The sequence below is a fragment of the Leuresthes tenuis genome, unplaced genomic scaffold (genome assembly GCF_036924035.1).
Source record: "Leuresthes tenuis unplaced genomic scaffold, fLeuTen1.0.hap1 SCAF_19, whole genome shotgun sequence".
Taxonomy (NCBI): domain Eukaryota; kingdom Metazoa; phylum Chordata; class Actinopteri; order Atheriniformes; family Atherinopsidae; genus Leuresthes; species Leuresthes tenuis.
The window spans coordinates 17745863-17758076 of NW_027325373.1; the positions used below are offsets into that span (position 1 = coordinate 17745863).

Consider the following 12214-nt stretch of genomic DNA (forward strand, 5'->3'; position numbering starts at 1 on the left):
AAAGGCACTACCTCCAGTGGGGGGTAGAAACCCCCTGACGCTACCTTCCTGGGATATGAGTCACTTTGGATAAAAGCGTCTGCCAAATGCATAAGCATGTAAGTGTACTTAATCATTTTTTGGATCAACAGAACATTAATCTGCAACAGATTTTTAAGTCATTTAAAACAAAAATGCAAACTAACTGAATATTTGCTTCACAACAAGAAAAATTCCTTAAGTTATTATCCTTCTTAGGTTTATTTTGATATCTGCTTCGCAGACCTGTGTCTTCCAAGTGGATCATCGCCTTGTGAAGACGCTGCTGTTTTGACCGAGAATGATAGCCTTCTAGTCTGGTGTCTTAACTACCAAATTCAATGTAAAAACCTTCCTTTGTTTACGAGAAGCTCCTGAATGAGATGCACACTGCTGACAGATGTTTGCGTGTACATGCACAGCAATATTACAACATTTCACGCTGTAGATACAAAAATATCCATGCAGTGACTCTTTGAAAATTGTTAGTGATGCATTAAGGGTTAAACAAAAAGAACACACAGAAATGGAATGGTTTATCAGAGGATTAAAGGTTTGTTGCACTCAGAATCTGGATCATGTTGTGGCTCCACCTCTACCTTTCCAGGAAAGGACAAGTTTTAAACACAGCAAGTGACTTCATACAGGAACAGAAATTAACCATACAAATTAAAATAGGGAATCAGTTTTATCTTGATTGTTTTTAAGACTGTTTTATGACCATGTGACTGCAGAGTTATACGTTTAACAGCTTCTTTTAAAATGGCATTTAGTGCACCTGAGAAAAAAAAAAAAAAAAAACTCTTATCATCCCACTTAATCTTGGTCAGCAGTTCCCAAACCGAGGTCCTTAACAGCCCTTAGATCGCAGAGTTGTCCCTAAACTGAGTTCATGAAAATGAGATTTACAAAAATGTTCGAAATCAGAACATATTTACTGGACTCCTAATGGACAAGTGCTTGTGTGTTTTCTGGAACTGCAGGAAATCAGATCATTCTTGAAAGAAAGATCTGAATCAAACACAATGCAGTGAACAGCTGCTCTTTAAGCTCAAACTGGAGCAGAGAGCTCAAGAACGGGAAGCTACAATCACCTCCACTGTAGATGAAACGGTCCGGTGGCAAAATGTGTTTGACTCTCCGCTCCAATTATTTAACATAAGAACAAGATACAGGAGGCAATTAAGTCTTGTTTTGCGAACATTTACATGTAATTCTTTAAGTAATCATGGGTGACAGACCTGTACTTGCAGCATATGTTACGGCAGTTTCAACACTGCATCGCAACAGCTGATCATGTCAATTCTCGTTTTCCAGCATCGTAGACAAGGCAAAATCCACTTTTCTGCCTCCTTTTTTTCATACAGATCAAACTTTTGCTTCATTAAGACTCTTTCGCGTTTAATGCCCTGATTAGAACAACCTTAGTAGTACAACACAGACCATAGAAAAACAAACAGAAGGTCTGAGGTTTGATTTTGTATGATTTTGGTCATGCCAGCGTGCCGAATGTGTTTGAGCGTCACACGTCTTGTGTTAATGAAAAACCAGATGCGAGCCCGTTTCAGTCGTAAAAACTGCACTGGTCATCCTTTACGACCCTGAACTATTCGTTCATTTTGTCCCGAATTTCTGATTATGATGAAAGACGTAGACTCAGCAAGGGGATCTTGGTTTTAAAGAGCCAAAAAATCCACTCTTTCAACTTGAAACACATTTAAATGGTTTAAGATAGCGATATTACAAAGAAAAGAGGTGTGGTCAAACGTTTGCAAACGTTTGCAGTCTTGACCCATTTATCCCCAAAAATTGTATCTATATCACCCCCAGCGATATAGATACTACAGAGTTTTACTACAGAGTTTCTTCCCTTGTTCTTACCAGGCTGGTTAGCTGCTGCTCCAGAGAGCTCTTATCTTGATGCACCGACTGAACCTCTTTCTGTTTGCTCTCCAGGTCGACACTCAGCTCACTGATCTGATGGGGAGACAGACAGTATACACATGTGCACCCGAGCAGAGCCGTATCAACACACAACCCACACATATAACATGGACATCTGCATAGATATATATATACATGCAGAGAGGACTGCCCAGAGAGCTGTTAAAAGAAATAATACTTATACATCCAGTTTTACCACCTCGCCATATATTAGAGATGACACTGCTGAATAATCCTTTTAACGAGCCCAGCTGAACAAAACACCCCTACTGGGAATTGTCTCCACAAACCTTTTTCTCCTGAGACTGAACCTGGGCTTTCAGGCTGCCTATCTGTTGCTGCGACAGAGACGCAGCATCCTCTTTCTGCTGGGACGCCCGGAGCCTGAGCTGGAGATCTGCCACCTCCCTCTCCAGCTCCATGATCCTGGAGCGCTCAGACACCGTGGCCACCTGGAGCAGAGAGGAGGCATGATGGCAAACAGGAGACGGGGGGGGTAAACTGCAGTCCAAAACCTTCAGATATCTACATTACAGATAGTATTTGATAAGTCTGGGCGGGTCAGTAGGCTACTTTGGCATTGTGTTCCATGTAATAAACCCTCTCAGTGACATCCTCTGTTTCCTATCTTCTCCTAAATGTTAGTTTCAGCTAACGGCCCGGGTTTAATTATGTTTCAACCCCATGCCGCTTTCAGGGAGAGTTACTGACGGACGAGCAGCTCGTTTTGAGACATTTCTGAGTTAACAGAAGCGGCTCTAACCGAAAAAAAAAAAAAGGTGACATTAGATCTCTTAATTCTAAATGTATTAAGAGATATACATGGCCAAAGCGGATTTGTTTGCTAAGCAGTTCAAGGGCTCATCCAGTTGACAAACCTGAATGTCTCGCTCAGAAGCAACCTTTGTAATCCGTGGAGAGGAGAAAAAAAACAAAGGGCTGATCACTTTTTAATTCCAAACACACAGGGGACACGTAATTCAGTTAAAAAAAAACAGCTGGGATGTTGATTTTTGAAATCATTTGTCGCCTTTAGAGCCTACTTTGGAACATTAACATGAGGAACGTTGACTAAAACAAACCAAACTTTTTGACTGATCTAAAGAGAACCTGGTGCCAGTAGAGTCAATGTGCGACTTTGACTCATCAAAGACGAGTCAAAGCTTCTTAAAGGATAATTGATGTCTTCGGCATTTGTCTGAAAGCCAGCAAGCCCCATGAAAGTCCCAACTGATGAATTTTAAAAGCAACTTCATTGCATCTAAGATCAGATAGATGTCAGAACAGTTGGACTCTTTATCTAAATAGAGAAATACAAAATCTTTCATTTCTTTATAGCTACACTGAGCTACTACTTTTGTAATGATGAGTGAACTGGTCCAGCTCCTGCACTGAAAAAATAAACAAACCGACAGGCTATGTTGACCCAAAGACTGAGGAAGTAAATGAGACCAATTATTTTACGCGGGTTACGTTAATAGGCCCATCTACACCTTCACACTTTCCTGTTCTGCTCACATCTGCTCAGATAATAGAGAAAGTGTGATTTATTGCTGTTTTTCTAGTCATTGGCCGCACAAGGACTACAGCCCAGAAGCATCCTGAACATACGAATAGAAGAAGAAATAAAGGAAAGGCCAGAAAAAGAGAAATGCACCACCACACACACTCCTAATGTGTCATAAGTCATGATCGAGAGGAATGAAAATCAAACATCAACATGTTTTTTTCTTCAGGGAATATAAAGCATGGTTTTAATAACAATTTAAAATCGTCTAAGATTAAAGATGACTGGGGGGGCTCTGGATGACACGTTCTCACATTGCAATGAACACACAATGCTGGTTTCCATCAGCCACAAATACTAAAGGATACAAATGTGGATTAATCATTAAATATCATTAAAATAGTCTCCTACAACTGCACTATTCTTCTACTTTGAGAAAAAAATTGTTTAAAATGAGTGTTCAGTTGTCCAAGAAATCTATAAAAATCAATTTTTGTATATGTGACCTTTTAACATATACTGCGCAAGTTTGGATTCAGCTCTCTTTTCTTTATATTTTGCTTCCAAGCAGCCAGACTGTCGTACAATCTTTTGATCTTTTGAGTGATATTGAGCAACAGTTCTCCAGGCTTTCTGAAGGTCTTTCAAAGTTTTTCTTTGGACATTTGCTGCTTATTCACTCATTTTTCAGTTCAGACCTTATACCTGGACATTTTCATAAGAATGTGTTTTTTTTTTTTGTTTGTTAAGCCACTTAACTCTGACCTATGATCCATTCAGGCATTAAAACGGCTCCGAACTCAAGGGATGAACCAGTGTTGAGTCGACACATAACAGACAACTTAGCAAAGAACCAGTTTTAAATCGTATCTTTAGACACTTTGTTACCAGCAGCCTGTCACAAAGACACATCTATGTGATGTCCTTAAGAAAGAGGAAAAAATAAAGCAAAGACCTGACACAGGACCTGAGAGATGCATGTGGCATCTCAGTGGCAACAGGTCTTATGGAGGGATGAATCCTCCCCAGAGCCCAGACCTCAACATTATTGAAGCAGTGTGGGATCATCTGACAGAGAACGGAACAAAAGGCAGCCAACATCCAAAGGAGAGCTTTGGGATGTCCTTCAAGAAGCCTGGAGAACTATTCCTGAAGACTACTTAAAGAAATGACAGAAAGCTGGTCTAAGAGGGTTCAGGCTGTGTTGGAGAATAAAGGAGCTCAGACTAAATAGTGACTTTAGAGCTCATTAGAATTTTCTCTTAAATACTGTATTTTCATTTGTGTTTGCACATGTTTCCATAACTTCTCCCTTTCTTCCTGTTTTTCTGCACATATATAAAAGAATATGTCTAAAGACTGGTGGTGCCACAAATAAGGAAGGAAAGTAGAGCTGGTTTTGATCTTTCTGCGAAATTTGTTGAAAATTAGATTATAGACTAATAATTAACAACATAACAGACTAACCCTTTATCTTTTGTCAGTGTAAGATCCTTCCACAGACGGTTTTTATAACTATCTCCGACAGTGGAACATAGCACAATGTATGTGCAATCTGAAACACATTGTTGGTTCTTTTCATGGGATTTGCTGGCAGGAAAAATGTTGAATGGCATCAGCCTTCTCCTTCGAAGTCAGCACTGACAGAAGCAAACGATATGCTTTAATAAACTCAAGCACTCATGCATGTTCACTATAATAAACCCGGGTTATTATAATAGATACAGGCAGATGAGATGAGAAATTGTCAGTTCTCTTCATGCTGCAGTTACTTCAATAAATCGCTGTGTATCACTAACAAAGTCAGTGGGGAAAAGCGTATCACGCAGTCCTGCTGTGGGACCACGAGCGCCAGCATTACCCTAGTGTCCTCTAAATCCCTCTGGAGTTTTTCAGCTTTGGTCTTTTCAAAGAGCAGGCTCTGCTCAAGCTCCTTTATGTGGGCATGCTCCAGCCTGGTCTGCGTCTGTTAGTAAGAGAAAGCAGGAGGAGAAGGAGAACAAACACTAATGCAACACTGACATGCCAGCCTTGTGGAACAGACGGAAAAAGAAAACTTTAAAAGGAAGAGCAGCCGGTAAGAAAGCAGTGCTGGTATCATGGAGTCTGGTCCTTGAAATATTCCAGGTTAATTCCAAGATCTCAGATGTGTTAACTTCTCTTCTTTCCCGCACACAAAACAAATTCAGGCACTAATCCTTCTCAAGAGTGAGGAAGATACAGACAATAAGCGTAGCGAAAGAAGGTGAAGGCATGTAAGAAGAGTGAGAAGAAAAACAGAAACAGGATGCGCAAAACATGTCACGTTAGTGCTGAGGATGGTGAGAGTAATATGAGAGGAAGGGTATGCAGATGAGCGAATGTATGCAAATCAACGGAGAAGGACGAACGATGAGCCTGAACAAGGAAGAAAATGAATGATTTACAGAGAGCAGGAGAAGGAAAAACCTCAAAACCTCTTAGAATGTCTTAGTTATTCACGTGGGGTAGAATAAAAGAGAACAGAGCAAAAAGAGTCAGGATTTATGTGAAAAATAAAAGATGTCAATTAAAAAGGTCCACCAGAAACCTGGGGCTTGACATTACTGCAACAGGTTTTAATTTAAGTCAAATTAAATGAAATTAAACTTGATCTTGTTGACTCAAAGAAGACGTCCATTAAAGTCTGATAACATTTTACTGAGAATATACTTCACTGAATATTTGGTTACCTCGAGGTCTCCTTTGGTGATGCAGGCCTCCTCCACACGAAACTGCAGGTCCTCCACTTTCCTGTGGAACAGGGACAGAAATGAACCAATGCTGGTCGCTCATTACAACACTCACGCTTTGCCTCCAGAGCGTGGAAAAAGATGATTCTAACAGCCTTAACAACCTTAAAAAAAGGGAAAGCAGAGCTTAAACAAACTTGGACTGAATTTGCTTTTAATGAAAAAGACGTAGATGTAACCTGATTTGATTTGAACTAATTTACTTTGTCTGTGAAGTAGGTAAGTGAATGTTATCCCGGCGGCACTTTTCCTCCAGAACAGATGTCACAAAGTGCTTCGCAAAAAAAAACAAAAAAAAAAGCACAACATCGTATCAAAGAAAGAAAAGATGAAGCATGTGAAACAATATACCAAACAGTTGAATGAAAGCCAATTGAAATAGATGTGTTTTAAGTCAGTGAACTGGTTCAATATAGATAAACTGAGTTGGCTTTAAATTCAGAAAGATTATTAGGATTAATGGAAATTATTTGGTACTTATTTGACTGGTCTTGGATTTTTTTTTCATTTTTTTGAGATCCCACTTAAAATAAAAGCTAACAAGCAAAATAAAAGAGTCTCTTCAGTGAACAACAACTTTATCTATTTATCTATTCATTTATTGATTCATCTATTTATGACATCTACCACGTACGTATTATAGAAGAGGAACTATTTTTATTCTAAAGAAAAGACAATATCACCGTGTCTGTTTCTGTCTGAGCTAAACTATGGTGAACATAGAAACCTTTCAAAGTGTCTTTTATGATGATATTTTGTCTTTTGCTGCCCTCTTGGCCAGGACTTAGGTCTAACTCCAAACTAAAAAGCAAAATATGAACAAATATTTCCCCCTGTTGCTGATCTAAATTGTTTAAGGCGAGCTTGTTAACCTTTTGTTAATTCAATAAACTGTCTGTATGTGTTTGTCCACTTTTCTCTCTGTAATGCATTCACTTTGTTTCTCCACCAAATCCACTGCAGCAGCTGCATAGAAAAGCGAGATTCTTATTCCCATGTTTGTTCGTAGAAGTAAAGGATTTTTATTTAGGTATAAAACAGGGACATATTCCAGCCTGTCATTGAATGCAGCACTATACATATACCGGTACATAAGTAAACCTGTAACATAGGTAATGTTTCCTCCATAGAAACAACAGTGTGGCTACAATCTGTGGGGCGGTGTTTCAACAACCTGAGCCAGTACCAGAGTCATCAGTACCAACTTCACCTGTGAGCGCTGAAAAAGAAAACTTTCAATCATGTATTTTTCAATCAGTTTGGTGTTCGCTGGTCCGGCCTCTCGGGTTATCCGCTGTACACTGTGTTATCTGTGCAGGTCACCTGTGAGGTCGGAGCACCCACCTCTTCTCCTCCTCCAGCTGGTTGAGCAGCTCCACTTTGTCTCGATCCGCAGCCTCCACCAGCGAACGCAGCTGATCCAGCTTGGCCTCCATCTCCACCGCGTACTGAAACGCCAGATATCAGGCATTTATCAGTGACCATCTCAGATCCCCTAATATTTACACCTGTTGATGAAGTTATCTTTAACATATTCTGAATTTATTCGACATCTGTACATTTCCTCGGGCATTTGAACATTTCTGTGAACAATGTTGCATTACGCTATTTGTTCAAGAATAATATAAATAATAATTACAAACTATGTCTTGAATTAGTCTTAGAATAGAAGTTAAAGTGTGCACACTGTGAATTCTGTATAAAATGTTACTTTACAGATTTTTCGGATTAATTAAATGTCTGTAAACTCTAATAAATAAAGTCTCTTTATACATTTTCAAATTACATTTAACATTTAGCCTTTTATAAGACTTACATATACAAAAAACAATCCAAATATCTTATAAGTTTTAACGTTTTTATCTTAGTACTAAAGTAACATTTAGTTTACTTTCCGACTTCTGCGGCTTTCATGCTTTTCTGGGTCAATCTGATTTCTAATGACTCTCAGCGCGATTCAAGATGTTTCATAATTACTAAAGTCCCGACACTTCAGTTAGTCCTGCGCTTTTGAAATAAATCCACAATATAAACTATAACATTTAAGAATATAATCTAAGATGGCACAAATTAGCAAAGATCCCTGTTCAAAGATTCGGTGAGAGAAGCTATCGCTGGAAGGATTCATCAGAGGATCAGAGCGTCATGTTATCGTCATTCAACGGAACCAAAAGGGAATCCTCAACCTAAAGGCAAAGATCCATTTGTCAGTATGTGATAAAACACCATCTGGAATCACTTTTTCTTGTTATTTCATTGTGTTTTCTTCTCTGCGACAGCTTCCTTGTCGAGCATCTCAAAATGACTTTCTGAAACTCTAATTCCGAACTCCTTATAAACGTCTTTTGGAAGCTTAAAAATGAAGGAATCCTAGACGGAGAGGTTTATAACTTTCTGGATTAGCTGCAGGAAACACCCATGCGCGCGTGTATCTGACCTGCTCCCGGCCTTTCCTCAGCAGAGTCAGCTCCTGCTGCACCTCTCCTGCGTGGCTGGTTGCTTTGGCCACCTCACACCTCTCCAGGTCCCTCTCTGCCAGCAGCTGCTCGATGTGCTGCTGCTTCTCCTTCAGAGCCTCCTGCAGCGCCGTGGTGCCCGAAATCTTGCGAGCGTAGCGAGCCGACGTCTCCGTCAGCTGAAAAAAAAACGACACAAACGCCCGTGTTTCATTCTGTGGAGTGTTACCTGAGAGATGTTTGTTGAGAAATGAAGGTAAGGAGCCAGGATCGACAACACTTTCATGCTCTCGTGGTAACTTTTGTTCAAACCGGATTTTGTTTAGTTGTGTCTTGTTTATCTGGTCGTGGCATGTTTTTATCAGGTTGACTGGTGTACATGTCTATTGTTTTGTTCATTATACGTCTTTATTCATCTTTTGTGAAGCGCTTTGTGACGTCTGTTCTTATAAAAGACTAAATTTGCTTATGAAAGACTCCAGGAAGTAAATACTTCCAGATAATAAATAGTCTTCTTTAGAGGTTCGAATTAAATAAAATGAATAAATCTTTTTGTTTGTGAGTTAGGCAGAGAGATCACCTCTATATCTTTTGAAAAAGCCAAATTAATTGTTTTTCTTGCAGCCTTCTTATGAATAAAGCTAACCTTCTTCTAGCTGTGGGATTTGTAAGATTACATTGAACTATCATTGTTAAATGGCTACATTGGGTTGTACATAAATCACATGGTTTTCATATATGGTTCCGTTTTATTCCTGACTCGTCTACTAGCCGACGTCGTATCAAAATAACATTTATCAGTCACCACGTGTTGAACTAATGCCTGTCATGCATGTTCACAAGTTCACCTGTTGCAGTTGCCATCCCTCCCTGGTGCACATACACAGCAAAATTAACCAAATTTCATTATTTTAACAAGCTCTCGTGGACATACGGGTGATTTTCTGTGATTTTCTTGCTGTCTGAAAGGTGAAATGGAGGTGAACACAAGTCATGAAATTTGGTATAAATTTACAACATAAAGCTTGTGAGTATGTGGCGCCCCCTGGAGGTGAAGTGCAGAGCACTATTGTTCGGACGCTGAGTCGACTCGTTTATACATTTCAGTTTGACATCTCTACGTGTTCAAACTGATTGGCCTGAAACTTTTTAACTTAATATCAGCTAAATCTCTAGTCATCCAGGTCATGGTAGTCCTAAGAGCTTGAATAAGGGTAACTGGACTTTTTCTTCATTCTTGAAGATGTTTCACCTCTTATCTGAAAGGCTTCTTCGGTTCCAAACTGGTAAATGGAGAGTATCAGCTTAGAAGCAGCAAAGAGGCCGTTCACAATTGGTGATTTGTTTAGGTCACAAGGCCCTGAACCAGCTGACCAATGTGTGGGTTTTTTTAGTCAGTCTCAGTGTTCAGAAGTGAAGAAACCTTGCGGATGAGAGGTGAAGTATCAAGAAAAAGAAGTCTAGTCGTCCTTATTCAAGTTCTTCAAGGACCGGTCCAGCTGTTTCTGACAAGACAACAAAAACGATGATAAAAAAATGATAATAAATTAGAAAAAAAAAAACATTTGTGAATCAAACAGATCAATTGATAAAAGATACAATAAGATTGAAATTACTTCCTGGCTTCATTTGTGATAACAGAAAAATCATAGATTTCATTACTACAAAAGTCAAATATTACAAAGTAAAATTGAAAAAATTATTAATATTGAGGACAATGTCATAAAATTCTTGTAGGTTCTTTGCTGTACAGATACTTTTATATGAGAAATATTAAAAAAAGACAGAAGAAGAACTGGATAGAGCTTTTAGAAGTTTTTAGTTTTTAACCCTAATAAGAGTAGAAGAGCATCATTTTAATTCTATTCAGTAAATGTATTTTCTTTCTGAGATGCAGCTCTGCAGTGTGGCGTGAGTCCTACCAGTCCTGCCCGGCTGGGTTTGCCGCTGATCGATGAGGTGGCGGAGCTGAGGGAGCTGATGGAGGACGCACTGGGGCTCCTCTTGAGCGTGGACCTCCTCCGTGAGCTCTTTGCCTTGCTGGGGGTGGTGCTGGGGAAGCCAATCCGTGTCACCTTGTGGACGGGAGCAAACAGGCCATACCTGGGCAAACACTGGAAATACCTGAGAGCAAAAGTCCGAAGGCTTAATAGCAATAAATGACCTGGTTACTTAAGAAAATCCGCAGGCATTGTTGTGACAGTTTCATGGAGGAACCATTTTGTTTCCACCAAACCTAAACTGCATCTGCATATGTTCTACAAATTAAATCTGCCAAAAATGAATGGGAACTCAAGAACAGATTCGCCCTGTATCGGTGTTCTTCACCTGGACCCGGCGACAGCGCCGTCATTCTTGCCAAGAGGTTCATCCAGTTCCACTCCACACCACTCTCCTTTGGCGAACTCCGTTTCTCCCAGAAAGCGCACCACTCCTGCCTTCGTCCCACCAACCTTCAAACCAAAAACAGATTCAGAATTTATCTGGGATTAAATCAAACAAACCTCCGTACGACCAAGTAGATTTCACCCAAATTAAACGAGCGTTTCGACCAATTTGGATCAATTCAACACGGGAACTTTTTGTTGAATTGAAAGCAAGAAAAGTTTAATGTTGCTTTGCTTCTTACCAACACGCGATCTCCCAGCCTCAGCTCCCTCCTGTTCTTCTTCATTGAGTCCGGGTCTGAAAGGTTGGACACCGACTCGCTGGATGTCACCATTCGGGTAAGCGCACTGCTTGTCTTAATGCTGGTGGCCTGGGCTGAGCAGAGACACACGGGTTCAAAAGTGATCTAAAGCTTCTGAACTCCACAAAAACGGAAGGCAACACAAGTTAAGAACAGCTATGTTAAGTGTAGCAGGAATTCTTTGAATTTGAATTTAATTTGATGAAACAGCCAACTTCATGTGACACTGGATAAAACATACATCACTCTGTGAGAATACGGCCAGTCATGACTTGAGATGCGACTGTACTGTGTTAAAGTCTTGAGCCACACCTCATTTCTTCATGGACAAACAAATCTCATTAAACATCCAAACCAACAGTCTGTCAGTGCATCTCTCAATACTTTTATATTTTTCTTCCCTAAAGGTGGCACAAACATATATGTAAATATATTATTTAGGAGAAAAACAGAGTTTGTACAATTCTAATGAGCTGGATTTTTTCCTCTTTCTTAAGGACATCACTTTCAGATACTGTTCATCTTTTGTAGATAGTTTTTTAGGCCTGACACTTCTTCTTTTGTCCTCCACTTGTCCAGTTTCCTCAAATGTTTTAAGGACACACTGCACACCATGCTGAGATATGCCAAGTTTTCAGCTAATAGCTCTTTGGGAATCACCTTGTTTTCTGTCTGTCAAACTGTGTTATCTTCTGTGTTTTTCATAGATGAAACTAAAGAAAAGGGAACACATTATGTGTTTTTGTGACAGGCAGCTGGTAACAAAGTGTCTAAAGATACGATTTAAAACCGGTTCTTTGCTAAGTTGTCTGTTATGTGTCGACTCAAA

At 39.7% G+C, this 12214-nt stretch overlaps 1 protein-coding gene across 2 annotated transcripts in view; it reads right to left on the bottom strand.

The window, feature by feature from the left end:
- The window catches only part of clip1b (CAP-GLY domain containing linker protein 1b), a 42206-nt gene that overhangs the window by 25096 nt on the left and 4896 nt on the right, over window positions 1–12214 (bottom strand). The window contains exons 4-12 of one of the 2 annotated variants that reach the window (XM_072371459.1): window positions 11326–11459; window positions 11025–11149; window positions 10619–10820; window positions 8678–8875; window positions 7585–7688; window positions 6181–6241; window positions 5331–5435; window positions 2253–2414; window positions 1900–1995 (exon numbers count right to left, since the gene is read on the bottom strand). In XM_072371459.1, coding sequence (XP_072227560.1) covers window positions 1900–1995; window positions 2253–2414; window positions 5331–5435; window positions 6181–6241; window positions 7585–7688; window positions 8678–8875; window positions 10619–10820; window positions 11025–11149; window positions 11326–11459 — 1187 coding nt within the window. The remainder of the gene's footprint in view (window positions 1–1899; window positions 1996–2252; window positions 2415–5330; window positions 5436–6180; window positions 6242–7584; window positions 7689–8677; window positions 8876–10618; window positions 10821–11024; window positions 11150–11325; window positions 11460–12214) is intronic. The other variant, XM_072371460.1, reaches the window with a different exon arrangement.